The sequence below is a fragment of the Anomaloglossus baeobatrachus genome, chromosome 4 (genome assembly GCF_048569485.1).
Source record: "Anomaloglossus baeobatrachus isolate aAnoBae1 chromosome 4, aAnoBae1.hap1, whole genome shotgun sequence".
NCBI lineage: Eukaryota > Metazoa > Chordata > Amphibia > Anura > Aromobatidae > Anomaloglossus > Anomaloglossus baeobatrachus.
Genome location: NC_134356.1, coordinates 93,873,127 through 93,895,279, shown reverse-complemented (window position 1 = coordinate 93,895,279; position 22,153 = coordinate 93,873,127). Strand labels below are relative to the sequence as shown.

At 48.5% G+C, this 22,153-nt stretch overlaps 1 protein-coding gene across 1 annotated transcript in view; it reads left to right on the top strand.

The window, feature by feature from the left end:
• SEC24A (SEC24 homolog A, COPII component) overlaps positions 1-16,384 on the top strand; it is a 158,827-nt gene extending 142,443 nt beyond the window's left edge. The window contains exons 22-23 of the mRNA XM_075344468.1: positions 8,871-8,974; positions 13,585-16,384. Coding sequence (XP_075200583.1) covers positions 8,871-8,974; positions 13,585-13,699 — 219 coding nt within the window. The 3' untranslated portion in view covers positions 13,700-16,384. The remainder of the gene's footprint in view (positions 1-8,870; positions 8,975-13,584) is intronic.
• The last annotated feature ends 5,769 nt before the right edge of the window (positions 16,385-22,153 follow it).

The following is a 22,153-nucleotide window of genomic DNA, read 5'->3' as shown; positions in this document are numbered from 1 at the left end:
ATCCCCCCTGAAGTCATCTCCACTATGACTCTGGCCCGTAAGTCTTCCTCTGCCAAGATCTATCACAGGACTTGGAAGATTTTCCTGTCCTGGTGTCGCTCTTCCGGCCATTCTCCTTGGCCTTTTTCCTTGCCGACCCTTCTGTCTTTTCTACTGTCCGGTCTGGAGCTGGGATTGTCCCTCAACCCTCTCAAGGGACAAGTCTCGGCTCTGTCAGTGCTGTTCCAGCGACGTATCGCCCGGCTGGCTTAGTTCCGCACCTTCATGCAAGGTTCGTCTCACATCATTCCGCCTTACCGGCGGCCCTTGGATCCCTGGGACCTCAATTTGGTTCTCACGGCTTTGCAGAAACCCCCCTTTGAACCTCTTAGGGAGGTTTCTTTGTTTCGTCTTTCACAGAAAGTGGTCTTTCTAGTGGCCATAACTTCCCTCAGGAGAGTCTCTGATTTGGCTGCGCTCTGTTCGGAGTCACCTTTTTTGGTTTTTCATCAAGACAAGGTGGTTCTCCGTCCGACTCCGGACTTTCTTCCTAAGGTGGTCTCTCCTTTCCACCTTAACCAGGACATTACCCTACCTTCCTTTTGTCCGGCTCCTGTTCATCGCTTTGAAAAAGCGTTGCATACTCTGGATCTGGTGCGTGCTCTCCGGATCTATGTGTCTCACACCACTTCTCTTTTTGTGCTAACCACAGGTCGGCGTAAGGGCCTCTCTGCTTCTAAGCCGACCTTAGCCCGTTGGATTAGGTCGACCATTTCGGATGCCTACCAGTGTTCTCAGGTGCCTTCCCCGCCGGGGATCAAGGCACACTCGACCAGAGCTGTCGGTGCCTCTTGGGCTTTCAGGCACCAGGCTATGGCTCAGCAAGTCTGTCAGGCTGCCACTTGGACTAGCCTGCATACCTTTTCAAAGCACTACCAAGTGCATGCTCATGCTTCGGCAGATGCGAGCTTGGGCAGACACATCCTTCAGGCGGCTGTCGCCCACTTGTGAAGTTAGGCTCCGCCTACTTCTCAGTTTTTCTGTTTATTCCCACCCATGGACTGCTTTGAGACGTCCCAATGTCTGGGTCTCCCATAGGAACGATAAAGAAAAAGAGAATTTTGTTTACTTACCGTAAATTCTTTTTCTTATAGTTCCGTATTGGGAGACCCAGCTCCCTCCCTGTTGCCTGTTGGCAGTTTCTTGTTCCGCGTGTTATCACCGGCTGTTGTCGTAGACAGAGACTCCGGTTGTTCCGGTTCTTGCTCTGTTTTTACTTGTGGGTGGCTATTCTCCTTCAGCTTGTGCACTAAACTGGCTAGATCTGGTTCTCCAGGGGTGTATAAGCTCAGAGGGAGGAGCTACACTTTTGAGTGTAGTACTTTGTGTGTCCTCCGGAGGCAGAAGCTATACACCCAATTGTCTGGGTCTCCCAATACGGAACTATAAGAAAAAGAATTTACGGTAAGTAAACAAAATTCTCTTTATTTGGTTGTATGTGTGTGCTATTATGCAGTCTACTTATTCATCAGCTTGACATATGGATAATCTGTATCAGAAAAGCATGTAAAACCAAGAATAAAGAACAGTTAGGAATGAAATCCAAATTAAAACCTGTTCAGTGACACAGACATATCTGCTTTCTTCTGTAAATAAGTGATCTGCATTTTCACTTGAGCAGCAAACATTAGATTAGTTTAGGTTCTTCAGGACTGGGCAGTTTTACAGCCCTGATGATACCATGTTATTTTTTTCAATTTTATTATATATATATATATATATATATATATATATATATATATATATATATATATATTTGTTTTTTTTTTTTTTCCTTTGTCGCTCCATTGGGAGACCCAGACAATTGGGTGTATAAGCTATGCCTCCGGAGGCCACACAAAGTATTACACTAAAAGTGTAAAGCCCCTCCCCTTCTGCCTATACACCCCCCGTGCTCTCACGGGCTCCTCAGTTTTCATGCTTTGTGCGAAGGAGGCAGACATCCACGCATAGCTCCACAGCTTAGTCAGCAGCAGCTGCTGACTATGTCGGATGGAAGAAAAGAGGGCCCATAACAGGGCCCCCAGCATGCTCCCTTCTCACCCCACTCTTGTCGGCGGTGTTGTTAAGGTTGAGGTATCCATTGCGGGTACGGAGGCTGGAGCCCACATGCTGTTTTCCTTCCCCATCCCCTTTAGGGCTCTGGGTGAAGTGGGATCCTAATCGGTCTCCAGGCACTGAGACCGTGCTCCATCCACAGCTCCTGGGGACTCTGCTGGACAAGGAGCCGAGTATCGTCAGGGACAAGGCCCTGCTACTTTGAGGTACTCTGTGTCCCCGTGGGGACCGCGCACAGAACACTCCAGCTTTGCTGGGTGTGTTAGTGCGCCGGGGACCGCAGCGCTGACCGCGCTTGTGCCATCACACACTGCAGCGTGGCTGGGTGTTAGGTTACTGGGGACTACCGCGCTGACCGCGCGCTGCCATTTCACACTGCAGCGCGGCTGGGAATGTTAGTACGCCGGGGACTACAGCGCCGACCGCGCTTATACGCCGGCCGCGCTTATAACTTTAGTCCCCGGCCTTTGCGGCCTAGTCTCACTCTTTTCCTGCCCCCAGGCCTGCCAGTCAGGGGAAGGGCGGGACGCTGTACAGGACGTCAGCACTGAGGGCTGGAACATGCTTTGCATACTCCACCCCCCTCACTGTGCACAGTGGGGCACCAGATTCCCGCACTTTCTAGGGCACGCCCACGGCCCCCTCCTCTCCTCAGGACGCCGGCAGCCATTCCTGTCAGCTCTTCTGACGCTGGAGAGGGGAGACAAGCTCGGGGAGACCCAGGCAGGGATTCTGGTGACCACACAACCGCTTTGAGCGGGCGGTAAGCAGCACCTGAGGTGCTGGCCCCACTAGTGCAGAAGTGTACTTATAGATTATATGATTATAGGCTATACTTTACACTGTATGGTGCACGGTTGATTTTTGGCTATATACCCTCCTGGATTGCTCAGAGGAGACAACAGCATGTCGTCCGCAAAAAGCAAGGGTGCCAAAGCACAGGCTTACTATGCTGCCTGCGCCGCATGTACGGCTATACTACCGGCAGGTTCCACTGACCCTCATTGTGTGCAATGCTCGGCCCCTGTGGCACTTACTCAGCCGGAGCCTCTGCTAAGGGTGGCCCAGGGGGAACCACCTGCTAACACTGTCCAGGTGACAGGGACGGAGTTTGCAGTTTTTACTGATAGACTTTCTGAGACTATGGCTAAGATACTAGAAGCCTTGCAGTCCAGACCGGTATCTCAGACCATGGGCACTGTGGAATCATTGCTCCCTGGTCCCCCTCAATTGGAACAACAATGTCCTCCCGGGGTGTCTCATAGATCCCAGGGTGAGGTCTCTGACACGGACCGCAGCCCCAGACCGCCTAAGCGAGCTCGCTGGGAAATTCCCTCGACATCATCACATTGTTCAGGGTCTCAGCGGGAGGACTCTCTGTATGATGAAGCGGAGGTAGCTGATCAGGATTCTGATCCTGAGGCCGCTCTCAACCTTGATACTCCTGATGGGGACGCCATAGTGAATGATCTTATCGTGTCCATCAATCAAATGTTGGATATTTCTCCCTCAGCTCCTCCAGTAGAGGAGTCAGCTTCTCAGCAGGAGAAATTCCGTTTCAGGTTTCCCAAGCGTACAAAGAGTATGTTTCTGGACCACTCTGACTTCCGAGAGGCAGTCCAGAAACACCGAGCTTGTCCAGATAAGCGTTTTTCCAAGCGCCTTAAGGATACACGTTATCCCTTCCCCCCTGACGTGGTCAAGGGCTGGACTCAGTGTCCCAAGGTGGATCCTCCAATCTCCAGACTGGCGGCTAGATCCATAGTTGCAGTTGAAGATGGGGCTTCACTCAAGGATGCCACTGACAGACAGATGGAGCTCTGGTTGAAATGCCACTGACAGACAGATGGAGCTCTGGTTGAAATCCATCTATGAAGCTATCGGCGCGTCTTTTGCTCCAGCATTCGCAGCCGTATGGGCACTCCAAGCTATCTCAGCGGGTCAAGCGCAAATTGACGCACTCACACGTACGTCTGCGCCGCAAGTGGCGTCCATAACCTCTCAAACGTCGGCATTTGCGTCCTACGCTATTAATGCTGTCCTGGACTCTGCGAGCCGTACGGCGGTTGCAGCCGACAATTCGGTGGCAATACGCAGGGCCTTGTGGCTACGGGAATGGAAGGCAGATTCGGCTTCCAAAAAGTGCTTAACCAGTTTGCCATTTTCTGGCGACCGTTTGTTTGGTGAGAGATTGGATGAAATCATCAAACAATCCAAGGGAAAGGAAACATCCTTACCCCAGGCCAAACCAAACATACCCCAACAGAGGAGGGGACAGTCGAGGTTTCGGTCCTTTCGGGGTGCGGGCAGGTCCCAATTCTCCTCGTCCAAAAGGCCTCAGAAGGATCAGAGGAACTCCGATTCATGGCGGTCTAAGTCACGCCCTAAAAAGACCGCCGGAGGTGCCGCTACCAAGGCGGCTTCCTCATGACTTACGGCCTCCTCACACCGCATCCTCGGTCGGTGGCAGGCTCTCCCGCTTTTGCGACACCTGGCTGCCACAGGTAAAAGACCGTTGGGTGAGAGACATTCTGTCTCACGGTTACAGGATAGAGTTCAGCTCTCGTCCTCCGACTCGATTCTTCAGAACATCTCCGCCTCCCGAGCGAGCCGATGCTCTTCTGCAGGCGGTGGGCACTCTGAAGGCAGAAGGAGTGGTGGTCCCGGTTCCTCTTCAGCAACAGGGTCACGGTTTTTACTCCAACCTGTTTGTGGTTCCAAAGAAGGACGGGTCTTTCCGTCCTGTCCTGGACCTAAAACTGCTCAACAAACACGTAAAGACCAGGCGGTTCCGGATGGAATCCCTCCGCTCCGTCATCGCCTCAATGTCCCAAGGAGATTTCCTTGCATCGATCGATATCAAAGATGCTTATCTCCACGTACCGATTGCTCCAGAGCATCAGCGCTTCCTGCGCTTCGCCATAGGAGACGAACACCTTCAGTTCGCGGCACTGCCGTTCGGCCTGGCGACAGCCCCACGGGTTTTCACCAAGGTCATGGCTACAGTAGTTGCGGTCCTCCACTCTCAGCGTCACTCGGTGATCCCTTACTTAGACGATCTGCTGGTCAAGGCACCCTCTCAAGAGGCATGCCAACACAGCCTCAACGCTACTCTGGAGACTCTCCAGAGTTTCGGGTGGATCATCAATTTTCCAAAGTCAAATCTGACACCGGCCCAATCGCTGACATATCTTGGCATGGAGTTTCATACCCTCTCAGCGATGGTGATGCTCCCGCTGAACAAACAGCGGTCACTGCAGACAGGGTTGCAATCTCCCCTTCAAGGTCAGTCACACCCCTTGAGGCGCCTCATGCACTTCCTGGGGAAGATGGTGGCAGCAATGGAGGCAGTCCCTTTCGCGCAGTTTCACCTGCGTCCTCTTCAATGGGACATCCTACGCAAATGGGACAGGAAGTCGACGTCCCTCGACAGGAACGTCTCCCTCTCTCAGGCAACCAAAGCTTCCCTTCGGTGGTGGCTTCTTCCCACTTCATTATCGAAGGGGAAGTCCTTCCTACCCCCATCCTGGGCGGTGGTCACGACGGACGCGAGTCTGTCAGGGTGGGGAGCAGTCTTTCTCCACCACAGGGCTCAGGGTACGTGGACTCAGCAAGAGTCCTCCCTTCAGATCAATGTTCTGGATATCAGGGCAGTGTATCTTGCCCTAAAAGCGTTCCAGCAGTGGCTGGAAGGCAAGCAGATCCGAATTCAGTCGGACAACTCCACAGCGGTGGCTTACATCAACCACCAAGGCGGAACACGCAGTCGGCAGGCCTTCCAGGAAGTCAGGCGGATTTTGATGTGGGTGGAAGCCACGGCCTCCACCATCTCCGCAGTTCACATCCCGGGCGTAGAAAACTGGGAAGCAGACTTTCTCAGTCGCCAGGGCATGGACGCAGGGGAATGGTCCCTTCACCCGGACGTGTTTCAGGAGATCTGTTGCCGCTGGGGGATGCCGGACGTCGACCTAATGGCGTCCCGGCACAACAACAAGATCACGGCATTCATGGCACGATCTCACGATCACAGAGCTCTGGCGGCAGACGCCTTAGTTCAGGATTGGTCGCAGTTTCAACTCCCTTATGTGTTTCCTCCTCTGGCACTGTTGCCCAGAGTGTTACGCAAGATCAGGGCCGACTGCCGCCGCGCCATCCTCGTCGCTCCAGACTGGCCAAGGAGGTCGTGGTACCCGGATCTTTGGCATCTCACGGTCGGCCAACCGTGGGCACTACCAGACCGACCAGACTTGCTGTCTCAAGGGCCGTTTTTCCATCTGAATTCTGCGGCCCTCAACCTGACTGTGTGGCCATTGAGTCCTGGATCTTAGCGTCTTCAGGATTATCTCAAGAGGTCATTGCCACTATGAGACAAGCTAGGAAACCAACGTCCGCCAAGATCTACCACAGGACGTGGAAAATATTCCTGTCATGGTGCTCTGCTCAGGGTTTTTCTCCCTGGCCATTTGCCTTGCCCACTTTTCTGTCCTTCCTTCAATCCGGATTGGAAAAGGGTTTGTCGCTCGGCTCCCTTAAGGGACAAGTCTCTGCGCTCTCTGTGTTTTTTCAGAAGCGCCTAGCCAGACTTCCACAGGTACGCACGTTCCTGCAGGGGGTTTGTCACATCGTCCCTCCTTACAAGCGTCCGTTAGAACCCTGGGATCTGAACAGGGTGCTGATGGTTCTTCAGAAACCACCGTTCGAGCCAATGAGGGATATTTCTCTCGCACGCCTTTCGCAGAAAGTGGTTTTCCTAGTAGCAGTCACTTCACTTCGGAGAGTGTCTGAGCTAGCAGCGTTGTCATGCAAAGCCCCTTTCCTGGTGTTTCACCAGGACAAGGTGGTTCTGCGTCCGGTTCCGGAATTTCTCCCTAAGGTGGTATCCCCCTTTCATCTCAATCAGGATATCTCCTTACCCTCTTTTTGTCCTCATCCAGTTCACCAATGTGAAAAGGATTTGCACTTGTTAGATCTGGTGAGAGCACTCAGATTCTACATTTCTCGTACGGCGCCCCTGCGCCGCTCGGATGCACTCTTTGTCCTTGTCGCTGGCCAGCGTAAAGGGACACAAGCTTCCAAATCAACCCTGGCTCGGTGGATCAAGGAACCAATTCTCGAAGCTTATCGTTCCTCGGGGCTTCCGGTTCCCTCAGGGCTGAAGGCCCATTCTACCAGGGCCGTGGGAGCGTCCTGGGCCTTGCGGCACCAGGCTACGGCTCAGCAGGTGTGTCAGGCAGCTACCTGGTCGAGCCTGCACACTTTCACGAAACACTATCAGGTGCATACCTATGCTTCGGCAGATGCCAGCCTAGGTAGGCGAGTCCTTCAGGCGGCGGTTGCCCACCTGTAGGACGGAGCCGTTACGGCTCTATTATGAGGTATTATTTACCCACCCAGGGACTGCTTTTGGACGTCCCAATTGTCTGGGTCTCCCAATGGAGCGACAAAGAAGAAGGGAATTTTGTTTACTTACCGTAAATTCCTTTTCTTCTAGCTCTAATTGGGAGACCCAGCACCCGCCCCTGTTTTTTTGTGTACACATGTTGTTCATGTTGAATGGTTTCAGTTCTCCGATATTCCTTCGGATTGAATTTACTTTAAACCAGTTTATAATTTTTTCCTCCTTCTTGCTTTTGCACCAAAACTGAGGAGCCCGTGAGAGCACGGGGGGGTGTATAGGCAGAAGGGGAGGGGCTGTACACTTTTAGTGTAATACTTTGTGTGGGCTCCGGAGGCATAGCTTATACACCCAATTGTCTGGGTCTCCCAATTGGAGCTAGAAGAAAAGGAATTTACGGTAAGTAAACAAAATTCCCTTCTTTACTTAGTCTATTGGCCCCTTTGGAGGACTTACATCTGTGATTATCTGGTCATTTACACTTTATACTACAAAACTATAGTATATACAGTGGAACCCTGGTTTCCGAGAACAATCCGTTCTGGGACTGTGCTTGTAAACCAAGTTACTCGTCTAGCAAAGCAAGATTTCCCATAGGAAATAATGCAAGCTCAGACAATTCATTCCACAACTTGTTCAATGTCCCCTATTGTGCCATTTCACACATGCACAAACACACTTATATTATGCTCCCCTTACTTTCCGTTCCATCGCCGGCCTCCTGGTTCTTGTAGTTCTTGTAGTTCGCGACAATGGAGGAACTTCCGCTGCCAGAGCGCTGACGTCAAAGGCAGGAGCCGCTTGCCTCTGATTGGTCAGCGCACTGCGTTTGAGAAGCGGCTGACAGCGGAAGTTCCTCTATCGTCGCAATGGTTACCTGATACACATCCTGGAGCAGCGGACTACAAGACCCATGAAGCCGGTGATGGAATGGAAGGTAAGGGGAGCATAATATGTGTGTTTGTGTAGACTGTAAGTGTGTGCGGTGAGTATTTGCTCGTACAGCAAAGCTTGCTTGTAAATTGAGTTACAAATTTACAGCAAGCTTTGCTCATATAGCGAAATACTCGCACACCAAGTTACTCGTAAACTGAGGTTCCACTATACAGTATAAATCGCGGTCTCATTTTGAAATGTAGTCTATAACTGGGCTTCAGAGGAGAACCCAACATGGCAGTGACAGGGACCTTTAACTGCTGCTATAGATAGCATCACTGACTCGCAGTTCCATCGCAGGGGACAAAGGAGATGGTGCGCATACACACTAGCAATTATGTCCGCGCAGGATGAATGGGTTAGGTTTTAGTGAAAATACAAATTCTGTAGCTGGGGAAAGCACGGTTGTTAATTGTAATGCATGATTTCTGTTCTAATACAGACTCAGCTTCCTGACCTGGACACAGCTGAATCTAATAGACTAATGGCTTTTATCATTTGGCTTCGGGAGCAAAGACCTTTCTTTCCAACATTACATGTAATCCGGTAAGTAGAAAGTACATTATAGTGGTGTTTTAAGTAACAAGTTCAAGAACATTTTTTTTTTTTCCTTATCTATTCATATTATAGAATCCAGTCCTATTTTAGCAATAAAAAGCCAAATGGCTCTCACAGTAATCATAAAGGGGGAAGATTAATCACATGAATTTCTGCATTGATTACAAATAAATGTTTAGTTGTTACCTGATACTTAGAAATCTGCCCAATAGGGAAAATTTGTCAAGCTGAATGTCAGAATTCTCAGAATTTTCACCAAAAAACGGTCTTACATTACTTGCTTTATATTTAATTCATGCATGTTTTTGACAAAAAGGCCTTGTTTACTAGAAGGGGTCAAGGCCTAATAAATGAAACTTGCCACCAAAAAAGGCACTTAAATTTTAGTTGCAGTTCTTTGTCAAGAACAGTGTATACTAATAGGTGGAATAAACTTAAATCTTACACATCTTTTTACTGTTTAGTCTATCAAACCCATCCTGATTAACAATAAATCTGATAAATCTGGCCCAAGAGATTTATATTGTCCAAGAATTAGTTTGATAAATATGCCACACTAAAATTAAAGGGAATGTCAGCAGGTTTTGCTACTTCATCTGAGAGCAGCATGATGTATGCAAGAAGACCCCAAATTAAACGATGTATCACTTAGTCCCGTTTCACACATCTGGCATTTTGCCGGATCTGGCACGCATGCAGTACAGTACTTTCATTTACAGTGAAAGTGCGACATCATGCGCACAAATGCGGTTGTGCATGAAGCACACAACTGCATGGTGTCGCGCTTACACTGTAAATGAATCTACTGTACTGGATGAATGCCGGATCCGGCATTCAGCGAAATGCTGGATGTGTGAGTGAAACAAGCCTTCGTTTACTGGGTGCAGCCGTTGTGATGCAATGAGAGTTTTTAGATTTAGCATGCAGCAGAGCTGTGGAAGCTGACCACACCCACGCTAGGCTCTCTGTACACAATGTCTTTAGACTGTGAGCTGCTATCACAGCATGGGGCGAGCTGGACTACCCAGCAGTAGGTAATGTAGTCTGAGCAATGCTAAGATCCTGGTGCAGAACAATCATTGCCATTAAACAGCACATAAGAGAGGCATCCCTAAAAATCTGTTTAACACCAACAGCATTATTATTATTATTATTATTATTATTATTATTATTATTATTATTATTATTTATTGAGCACCATTGATGCCATGGTGCTGTACATGAGAAGGGGGTTACATACAGAATACATACACAAGTTACAATAGACAGACTGGTACAGACTGAAGAGGACCCTGCCCTTGCGGGCTTACATTCTATAGGATATTGGGGGCAGATAGTAGGTGGGGTGTTGGTCGGGCAGCAGTTCCGGCACGGTGGTGAGGCAGTTGCTGTGGTGGTGGTGATGCAGTGGGGTCATTGGAGATTATAGCCATTTCTGAACAGATGAGTTTTCAAGTTCCGTTTGAAGCTTTGAAGTGTAGCAGATAATCTGACGTGTTGAGGCAGCGAATTCCAGAAGACAGAAGATGCTCGGGAGAAGTCGTGGAGGCGGTTGCATGAAAAGCGAATGATAGAAGAGGCGAGAAGGAGATCTTGGGAGGACCGGAGGTTACGTGTTGGAGTGTAGCGGGAGATTAGGTCAGAGATATACGGAGGAGACAGATTGTGGACGGCTTTTTAGGTCCGTGTTAGTAGTTTGAATTGGTTACGGTGGAGGATTGGGAGCCAATGGACAGCATGCTGTCTTCAGATTACATCACAAAAACCTGCTGACGGGTTCTCTTTAAAATGAATCTATCACTAAAAATTACTCCTGCCTTTTTTGTTTAATATATTACTAGTAAAAAAAAAACCTAAAATTTTAAATACAAGTAACTAAGGAAAGAACTTTTATTTTGAGAAATATATGTAAATGATATGCTAATCTGATCGGTAAGAAGAAACTTTAATTTCCTGCCTAGCGCTGGTACGTCACTCCACAGAATGGATGTGACGTGTCTGTTCTGAGCAACATGGCCACCATGCTCAGGCGAATACCATCTTCAGAGCTGTGGCGTGAGGAGAGTGCTTCTCCCGGAGTCATACTGCTTCTTTATTAGAAGACTTTTCCCTGACTGTCTGCAGCTCCACCAGCAACCATTGTCACACTTGTCTGTGCTTGACTGGAGTGAAAATGCCCTGATTAGATCATAACCAGTGTAAAAGGTGCTAGACACTGAAACTGCTGACGGGCAGGGACAACTGCAATAAAATACTTATCGCTGCTGGAGTGGCGGTGATCAGTTTTCTTGGAAAGTGCAGCCATGTCCTCGGGAGCCGCACTTATGGGAACACTTTTTTGGTCTGTTATCACTAAACGGTGAGATCTCATTGCCTAATGAGCAGAGACCAGCAAGTGTTCCTAAAAACGCAGCTCCCGAGGACAATGCTGCACTTTCTGAGAAAACGGACCACCGCCACTCCAGCAGCGATAAGTATTTTACTACAGTTATCTCTGCCTTTCCTCAGCCTCTGTCTATCACTTTTAACTTTGATCTTTGCTCTGATTGGGGCGTATTCACTCCGATCAGAGCACAAAACAGTGTGACAATGGTAGATAGTGAAGCTGCAGACAGGCAGGGAAAAGGCGTGTGTGTGTGTGTCCGTCCGTCCGTCCCACTGGAGACACTGGCGTATATACATTGCATAGGAGACGCCGTGACTGCTGCTTTCATTAGGAACATAATGGGACAGCAGCACAGAGCGTGCTAACTGAGCCCACAGAGCACATCCTGATACTGGCACTGGACATAATCCCTTTTGTTGAATGCACCGCAACGTTCAGTAGTGAACGCTGTGCGCACATGTATTCGTTAGCAGTCTAAGTAATAAAGGGCTTGTGGCCCAAGCACTGCAGGGGCCAGAAGAAATCAAATTGCGGGCCATAAAAAGCTTCAGGCTGGAGGTTCCCCCACCTTTGCGATAGAAACTAATAACTACCACTTATGTTTTATGTGACTTGTCACAAGTATGTGTTGTTGAATGACACAACCAGATTGGAAGATCTGTTGATAATGCTGGACATTAAAAGTAGAGATGAGCGGACCTAAAAAGTAAAGTTTGGTGTTTGTACCTATCACAGACTTTAAAAAAGAAAATATCAGAGTTCTGAGTTCGGGTGCTGTACATATGCAAACCACTTGAGCAAGCATTGCTGCGATCTGGTACACTAGGTGCTCAGCCCAGTGCGAGCCGCCTGCAGTAGCCGAATGGCTTGTACTGGGGGTAAAATCAGCACACAAAAAACAAAGATAAAACACTGCCCTTCCTACCCCGGAAATGCTCTGTTTATGTGGGTTGAGACCCGAAGCACCCAGTCAGTTACCCATTGGGGGTCAAGTCAAGTCCGGGTCCCGAAACGAACTTTAAAGTGCGTCTGAACTAGGAGAACCGGAACGTCAATAGATCCACTCTTCTCTAAGAGTTCTCTGTACACTGTAGAATATGTTGGCACTAGACATAAGCGGACCCATGGAAGTTCGAGATCTGGAGGTTCAGCCGGACTTTAGATAAATTTCGGTTCTGAAGCCGAGTTTGACCTGAATCTCATTGGAAGTCACTGATTGGGCAGTTCAGGTCTCAGCCCACATAAAGCCAACCATAAACGGAGCACTTCCGGGGAAGGATGGACGGTGTATTTTCTTTCTTTCTTTTTTTTTGTTTATTGTACACCGCAACCGATCATTCGCCATACAAATTTTAGAAAAAACATGAAACCTATGTTAAACCATGCTGCCACTCAAGATAGTTTTAAACGGTTGAGTTTGATGCAGCAACCAAAAAATGTGTACACAGTTGTATGCATCTAACAGAGATCAGAAAAAGACCAAAAAAGACCTATTGTGTAGTACAAAATAGTCGTTTTTATTATAGTCACAAAGAAGATCCCAAACAAATTGGCTTACAAAAAAGGTACACACAGTAATGTATACAGAAAAGGTCAATGGGAAGAGGAAGGTAGTGGCATGAATGGTCCTGCAAACAATAGCGGACAGATAAATAACTGGGACATGGGTACGAAGGGGTGGCAGTAAGATATACCACAGTGCATAGAGAACAGAGAAACACCTATAAGCATAATAATGCGTAAATATACAATTTCAAGAATCGCTGAAATAGTTAGGTGAACAAATGTGCACAAACATACATGCACTGTGGAAAATCACCAAACCTTATCCATAGTAATGCTCCAAGACACATACGTCCACCAAGAGAAGCAGGACCACCCCTACATGTTTCATGCCATTGCTGGCACTTCCTCAGGGGGTGTATGCAACAATTGGATGCATACAACTGTCTACACATTTTTTGGTAGCTGCCATTTAAAATCTCACCCCTGCTTGGTTTAAAACATCCGATCATTCTGTTGTTACCCCCAGTGCGAGCCGATCACACACTGCAAGCGGCTCGCACTGGGCCAAGCACCAAGCATACCGGAGCACAGCGATGCTCGCACAAGTGGTTAGCGCCCCAACTCGAGCACTGATTGGTTTTTTTTTGGTATTTTTAAACAATTTGAGATTTATTTATCTGGTTAATTGTTTGTTTTTTCTTTTAAGGGAAGAGAGTCCTCTAAAATCTACTTTCCTTCAAAACTTGATTGAAGACAGAACAGAGTCAGCCTTATCATACTATGAGTTTCTCCTCCATCTCCAGCAACAAGTGAACAAGTAAAAACAAACAACAAAGTTTGCACAAAGAAAAGTGTACATGAAATGAACTCTATCCCAACAGTATCACATACATGGTCCGGAGCTTCACCTGCATCGCGAAGGCTTGGGCCTTATAAATAAGATACACTGTGATTTCAGCAAAAATTAATCTCGTGACTATATATTGGTACAGATATGTGCAAGCACACAAGCGATTTTCAGCGGTGCATAAGGGAAGATTTCAACCTTTGTACCTGGAGTCTTCAAGGACTGCTGAAAATATGTTCACTGCTTTTCAGATACGTGATTACTGCCCTTCTGCAGAAGCCCATATTGGATCCACAGTTTCTGCAATAGTCTGGAGGTGAAAAGACATTTAAGAAAATAAAGTCGAATCTTACTACGGAAAACAGTTTTTATTTTTCCTATTTTATTTTTATTTTTTTTTTGTTTTTTTGCTTTATTATTTTGCTGCTAGATTTTGAAATTTAACTAGCTGAAATACAAGTTGCTGCTATGACAGAAACTGCTTTCTACTCACATGTATATGTGTATATGTTTTCATAAATTGGCAGAACTTTACCTGTGTAGAAGATGATGTAATTACGGCGGGCCATAAAAGTTTGGTTTTTTTTTTGTCTGCAGTCTTTTTCCTGTACTTTGTTGCCATTATTTTGGCATTGAGACATACAGGGATTATATTGTAGTTGGGTAGCAAGCCTCCATGTGATGTATAGGATCTAAAACATCTTAAATGAGAGCACATTCCACTGCTGAAAATCTAGAATTTCAGCCCTAAAATTCTATCCAGCCTTTTACTTAGTGTTTTTTATTTTTTATTTTTTTTCCTCTTGGCTCTCATGTTGTCTTGAAGGAAGTGGCAAGGTTCGTTATTTCAGATCTCAACCAACTTAAAATCTGCAGATGGCTCGAAGAAAAGAGGGAAGAAGATAGGTGAGGTTCTCTGGAAGGGTCACCAGAAGACCTTTTAGGTTCTACTTCAACTTCTGGTGAAGTTTGGTATCAGAACATATGCTGTGAATATTAAATGAAGTTATTTGACAGAGAAGCCATTTGTATTTTAGCAATAGTAATCACCTACGTTTTGCAAGGTAGGCAATGATCTGTTAAGCAATGGCCAAATTTAGTGCTAACAATCACTAATATATATGCAAGCGCATGTCCATTGCTACGATTTTGTTCCTCTAGGACCAAAGTAAGACATTTTTGTGCATTCTGTGTAATGACTGGTTGTCATGGTTCATAACATTGTGGAAAACCATTTAAAATACATATATTTCTATATTTTTGAACAACTGCTAAAGATGAAAAATAGATTTGCTTGATAAAAATGAGCTAAACGTAATCCCTGTATTTAGTGCAAAGGGGAAAACTAAGTGCTTTAAAGGGGCTTTTTTGGCCATTCAGGGTTCTGGACACAATCAGTTTGCCTGTTTTATAGGAACATTTGGTACTTGCCCTTTGTTTAGCTTCCCGCTAGTTATTGGCTACAGCGCTGCTGTCGAGACGTCAGCGCTGCAGCTGGTAAGCGCTTGTCTTAGCGGCTCTGCTGATGTGATGTCACCGCTGCAGCCAGTAATCACTTGTCTTAGCGGCTCTGCTGATGTGATGTCACCGCTGCAGCCAGTAATCACTTGTCTTAGCGGCTCTGCTGATGTGATGTCACCGCTGTAGCCAGTAATCACTTGTCTTAGCGGCTCTGAAGTGATGTCAGCGCTGCAGCCAGTAATCACTTGTCTTAGCGGCTCTGCCAATGTGAAGACACCGCTGCAGCTGGTAAGCGCTTGTCTTAGCGGCTCTGCTGATGTGATGTCACCGCTGTAGCCAGTAATCACTTGTCTTAGCGGCTCTGCTGATGTGATGTCATCGCTGTAGCCGGTAATCACTTGTCTTAGCGGTTCTGCCGATGTGATCTCACCGCTGCAGCCAGTAATCCCTTGTCTTAGCGGCTCTGCTGAAGTGATGTCATCGCTGCAGCCGGTAGGCACAGTGCTAGACTCTAGGTGGTGAGTGCTAGCTGTCTTTTTTTTTTTTTTTTTTTTTTTTAACACCGGCATACAGAATTCTGAATGGGGTTAACCCCTTTAACATATGGCGTTAAGCAATATATCTGAAATTTTGAACCACACACACGCATTAATATTTTTAACTTTGATAATTTACACTAATGGCACTCATAGCCAAATATTATCCATTATTTCTACTATTGCATAATACGTTCTGAAGATCGTCAAACTATCTTTTTCTATATTCGTTTATTTGGGATTCTATCAACATGTTAAGGAATGCTAAGCCATTTTGTTGCCCCGACCATCACCCATGTTGTACTTTGGGATCATGGTACTAAATTCAGTAAAACACAATGCTGGAAAATGAACTATAAATGTTATTCAAGTGCTCATTTTCACTTGATAAAGTGACATTTACACAGAATTGCAACCACTTTGGGAATAGGGGATTCGACTTCAAACTGCAAATTGTGAGAACAAATTAGACGACTTTGTTTAACAAGGAGTCTTTCTGCCGTCCTTGTCATTTTTCTTAATGATTTGGCACAACTTTCTATATTATTGGTTAATTTATTGTTATGTGAAAAGTTAGGAACAGATTTTGATTTTCAGCGTTTTAATAAAATGCACCTTTTATTCTGAATTTAATGTTAATAAAGTTTTTAAAGATCAAGTAAGTATTTTATAGTTGTATGCATATTTAGAAGTTATTTAATAGACCATTAATAAAACCCCAGCAGGTTGTGTGCCATGACAAAAAGAAATAACTAATCAGATACATCAGGAATTTTTACATCTGTTTAGTGATCAAGTAGTAATATATATCATAATAATATTTATTCATTTATATAGTGCTGTTTAATTCCACAGCACTTTACATACATTGGCAACACTGTCCATATTGGGGCTCACAATGTAAATTCCCTATCCGTATGTTTTTGGAGTGTGGGAGGAAACCCACGCAAACACGGGGAGAACATACAAACTCCTTGCAGATGGTGTCCTTGGTGGGAATTGAACCCAGGACCCCAGCGCTGCAAGACTACAGTGCTAACCACTGAGCAATAATGATTATCCTTTAAATGATGATTTCTTCTGGATCGCATTATTTTGAACACTTATACAAGTCTCCTCCTCAATTTCCCCATTGCTCCTCAGTCTTCCAGCTTTAGAAAAGAGAGAGGGCTGATGCTAGTGACTTGTCAGCTGTGCCCATCTCTTTATATATTTAAAGAGGACCAACCACCAGAATTCTCTGATATAAACTAAAGCCAGTGCTATACTGGCACTATCAGGCTGATTCTATACATACCTTTAGTTGTGAGATCGGATGTATACTTTCTGAAATATAAGCAAGTAAAGTTTGTGAAATGCACGTTATTTGAGGAGAATGCAAAGGAATATCTAATAGGTGCGTCGGGTTTTGCTAGTTCTTCCCACCCCTGTCTGCATGCCTGTCCTTCCTCCTCCTATCCTTCCTCCCCCTTTAGTATAGGAGACAGAGGAAGGACAGGCAGGCAGGCAGACAAGGGCGGGAATAACTAATAACCCCTACCCACTTATTAGCTATTACGTTGCACCTCTCATCAAATAATGGTAATAATGGAGTGTTTCTTTGTCGCTCCATTGGGAGACCCAGACAATTGGGTGTATAGCTTCTGCCTCTGGAGGCCACACAAAGTATTACACTTTTAAAAAAGTGTAACCCCTCCCCTCTGCCTATACACCCTCCCGTGGACCACGGGCTCCTCAGTTTTATGCTTTGTGTGGAAGGAGGCACACATCCACTCATGCATTCTCATACTTGATTATGTCGGATGGAAGAAAAGAGGTCCCCGATGGGGTCGCCGGCATGTTCCCTTCTCACCCCACTAAGTCGGCGGTGTTGTTAAGGTTGAGGTACCCATTGCGGGTACAAAGGCTGGAGCCACATGCCGTCTCCTTCACCATCCCTTATGCGGCTCTGGGAGAAGTGGGATCCTATGCGGTCATCCATGTGCTGGGACCGTGCTCCATCCGCAGCCCCTGGTGGAACCTGCCGGACCGGAGCTTCTTCACCCCCAGGGACCGGGCCCTGCAACTTGAAGGTACTCTGTATCCTCATGTGGGGACTGTACAGGGGTCGCACCTTCTCCCCGGAAGCCGCGGTAGTTACGTCTGTTGTTTTTTCGGCGGACTTCCGCGCCGACCGTGCCTGGTTGTCGGGCGCGGCCTTAAATTTAGTCCCCGGCTTCGCCGCGGCCTAGTCCGAAAAATCCCGCCCCCGAGCCTGCCTGTCAGGGGTAAGGGCGGGATTACCGACATGACGTCGGCCTTGAGGGCTGGAGCATCCTGCATGTCTCCCTCCCCCTTCATTGACCACTTTGGGGACTCCAGATTCCCGCTCTCTGCTAGCGCCGCCCCCGGCTCCACTTCCCCCCTGAGAGCTCCGGCGGCCATTTTTACAATTCTGCCAGTGGATGCTACTCAGCAGCAAGGCTCGGCAGCTCCGGGGGATCCACGACAGGGAATCTGGATGACACACTCCGCTCGTTAGCGGTTGGTAAGCCACACCGGTCACCCGGTGCTGGTCCCCCTAGGGTGCCGGGACATACATATATATATATATATATATATATATATATATATATATATATATATATATATATAATATATATATATATATATAATATATATATGTTCGGAAAGGCTGTATACCATTTTCCCATATACCCTCAGTGGTCACTCTCCTAAGAGACAACAGCATGTCGTCCACAAGGAGCAAAGCTACTAAGGCACAGGTTTTTTTTCGCGGCCTGTACCTCTTGTGGGGCTATGTTGCCTGCGGGATCCACCTACCCTCACTGTGATCAATGCTCGACTCCTGCCACGCATGCTCAGCCGGAGCCTCGGGCACTTGTGGGCCGCTCGGCTCATGTAGATCCCCCGGCTCCCCCTGAGCAGTCTGCAGGGACAGAGTCACCGTCGTTGGCCTCTTTCGCTGAGAAACTCTCTGTCACTTTCTCAATCCATTGCACAGTCTATGGACAAATGGTCATCTAAGCTCCTTGAGGCATTGCAGTCCAGACCGGGCCCTTCACAGGCCCCTGCCCCTGTTAGTTTGTCTCCTCCAGGCCCTTCTCGGTCCCTAGCGCGCTCCCAGGATAGCCCCTAGGTCCCAGGCGGAGGACTCCTGCCCGGATCGCAGCCCCAGACCTGCTAAGCGGCCTCGCTGGGATTCTTCCCCGGCCTCCTCACGCTGCTCTGGATCCCAGTTTGAGGACTCTCAGGAAGACGAGGCGGACGTGGGAGCTCAGGGCTCTGACCCTGACTTCGCCCTTAACCTGGATACCCCTGAGGGGGACGCCTTAGTAAATGATCTTATCTCGTCCATCAACCAGGTGTTGGATCTCTCACCACCACCTCCTCCTGCAGAGGAGTCGGCTTCTCAGCAGGAGAAACACCAATTTCGATTCCCCAAACGTACGCGTAATACGTTTTTTGATCACTCTAACTTCAGGGACGCTGTCCAGAAGCCCAGAGCGGTCCCGGACAAGCGCTTTGCTAAACGGCACACTGACACGCGTTATCCCTTTCCACCTGAAGTCGTTAAGGGCTGGGCACACTCTCCCAAGGTGGATCCTCCAGTCTCTAGATTGGCGGCTAGGTCCGTTGTGTCTGTTGCCGATGGCTCATCCATGAAGGATGCCACTGACAGACAGATAGAGCTCTTGGTGAAGTCTATTTATCAGGCCACGGGCGCGTCTTTCGCCCCAGCCTTTGCGGCAGTGTGGGCTCTACAAGCAATCTTGGCATGTCTGACTGAGATTAATGCTGTCACGCGGAATTCTGCTCCGCATGTTTTTTCTTTGACCTCTCAGGCATCAGCATTTTCGTCCTACGCCATGAACGCCGTCCTGGACTCCGCTAGCCGTACGGCTGTAGCATCCGCTAACTCCGTGGCAGTCCGCAGGGCCATGTGGCTGCGCGAATGGAAAGCAGACTCTGCTTCCAAAAGGTTCTTAACTGGTTTGCCTTTTTCTGGCGAACGTTTGTTTGGCGAACGGTTGGATGAGATTATTAAGGAACCCTCGGGAAAGGACTCCTCCTTACCCCAGTCCAAACCTAAGAGACCTCAGCAGAGAAAATTCCAATCGAGGTTTCGGTCCTTTCGTCCCTCCGCCCAGCCCCAATCCTCTTCGTCCAACCGGCCGGAGAAAGGCCAGAGGAACTCCTATGCGTGGCGGTCCAAGTCACGCCCCCAAAAGGCCGCAGGAGGCACTGCCTCCAATACGGCCTCCTCATGACTCTCGGACTCATCTAGCCACATCCTCGGTCGGTGGCAGGCTCTCCCGCTTTGGCGACGCCTGGTGGCCACACGTCCAAGACCGATGGGTGAGAGACATTCTGTCTCATGGTTACAGGATAGAGTTCAGCTCGCGACCTACGGCTCGTTTTTTCAGAACCTCCCCAACCCCCGCACAGGCCGACGCACTTTTTCAGGCAGTGGACGCTCTAAATATAGAAGGAGTGGTGATTCCCATTCCCCTTCAGGAACGTGGTCGCGGATTTTACTCCAACTTGTTCGTGGTGCCAAAAAAGGACGGGTCATTCCGTCCCGTTCTGGACCTCAAGCTGCTCAACAGACATGTGAGAACCAGACTGTTTCGGATGGAATCTCTCCGCTCGGTCATCGCCTCGATGTCACAAGGAGATTTCCTAGCATCGATCGACATCAAGGATGCGTATCTCCATGTGCCGATCGCACCCGAACATCGTTTCCTGCGTTTCGCCATCGGGGACGAACACCTCCAGTTCGTCGCATTGCCCTTCGGCCTGGCGACAGCCCCACGGGTTTTCACCAAAGTCATGGCATCCGTCGTGGCGGTCCTGCACTCTCAGGGCCACTCGGTGATCCCCTACTTGGACGATCTCCTAGTCAGGGCCCCTTCTCGGGTGGCGTGTCAACAAAGTCTTACCATCACTCTGGCGACTCTCCAGCAGTTTGGGTGGATCATCAATTTCCCGAAATCCAAGTTGACGCCGACCCAATCACTGACTTACCTCGGGATGGAGTTTCATACCCAACCAGCGTTAGTCAAGCTACCGCGGGACAAACAGCTTTCTCTGCAGGCGGGGGTGCAGTCACTTCTTCGGAGTCAGTCACACCCCTTAAGGCGCCTCATGCACTTCCTGGGGAAGATGGTTGCAGCTATGGAGGCAGTGCCGTTCGCGCAATTCCATCTATGGCCACTCCAATGGGACATTCTTCGCAAATGGGACAAGAGTGCGGCTTCCCTCGACAAGAACATCTCTCTTTCCCTTGCAACCAAAACATCACTTCAGTGGTGGCTCCTACCCACATCTGTCTCGGGAAAAATCCTTCCTACCCCCAACCTGGGCCGTGGTCACCACTTTGCCTGTCAGGTTGGGGAGCGGTTTTTCTCCACCACAGGGCTCAAGGAACCTGGACTCCAATAGAATCGTCCCTTCAGATCAATATCCTGGAGATAAGGGCAGTATATCTAGCCCTATTGGCTTTCCATCGGTGGCTGGAGGGCAGGCAGATCCGAATCCAGTCGGACAACGCCACTGCCGTCGCCTACATCAACCACCAAGGCGGCACTCGCAGTCGTCAGGCCTTCCAGGAAGTCCGGCGGATTCTGCAGTGGGTGGAAGTCACAGGCTCCACCATCTCCGCAGTTCACATCCCGGGCGTAGAAAACTGGGAAGCAGATTTTCTCAGTCGTCAGGGCATGGACGCGGGGGAATGGTTTCTTCACCCAGATGTGTTTCGAGAGATCTGTCGCCGCTGGGGAACGCCGGACGTCGATCTCATGGCGTCACGACACAACAACAAGGTCCCGGCCTTCATGGCACGGTCTCAGGATCACAGACCTCTGGCAGCGGACGCTCTGGTCCAGGATTGGTCGCAATTTCGACTGCCATATGTGTTTCCCCCTCTGGCGATGCTGCCCAGGGTACTACGCAAGATCCGGTCCGACTGCCGTCGCGCCATTCTCGTCGCTCCAGACTGGCCGAGGCGGTCGTGGTATCCGGATCTGTGGCATCTCACGGTGGGTCAACCGTGGGCACTTCCAGACCGCCCAGACTTGCTGTCACAAGGCCCATTTTTCCATCTGAATTCTGTGGCCCTCAACCTGACTGTGTGGCCATTGAGTCCTGGCTCCTAGCATCTTCAGGGTTATCTCAGGATGTCATTGCCACCATGAGACAAGCCAGGAAGCCAACGTCCGCCAAGATCTATTACAGGTCTTGGCAAATCTTCTTATCCTGGTGCTCTGATAACTGTTTTTCTCCATGGCCGTTTGCCTTACCCACATTCCTTTCATTCCTACAATCTGGAATAGACAAGGGTTTGTCCCTCGGCTCTCTCAAGGGCCAAGTGTCGGCCCTCTCCGTGTTTTTTCAAAAGCGTCTAGCCAGGCTTCCGCAGGTCCGCACGT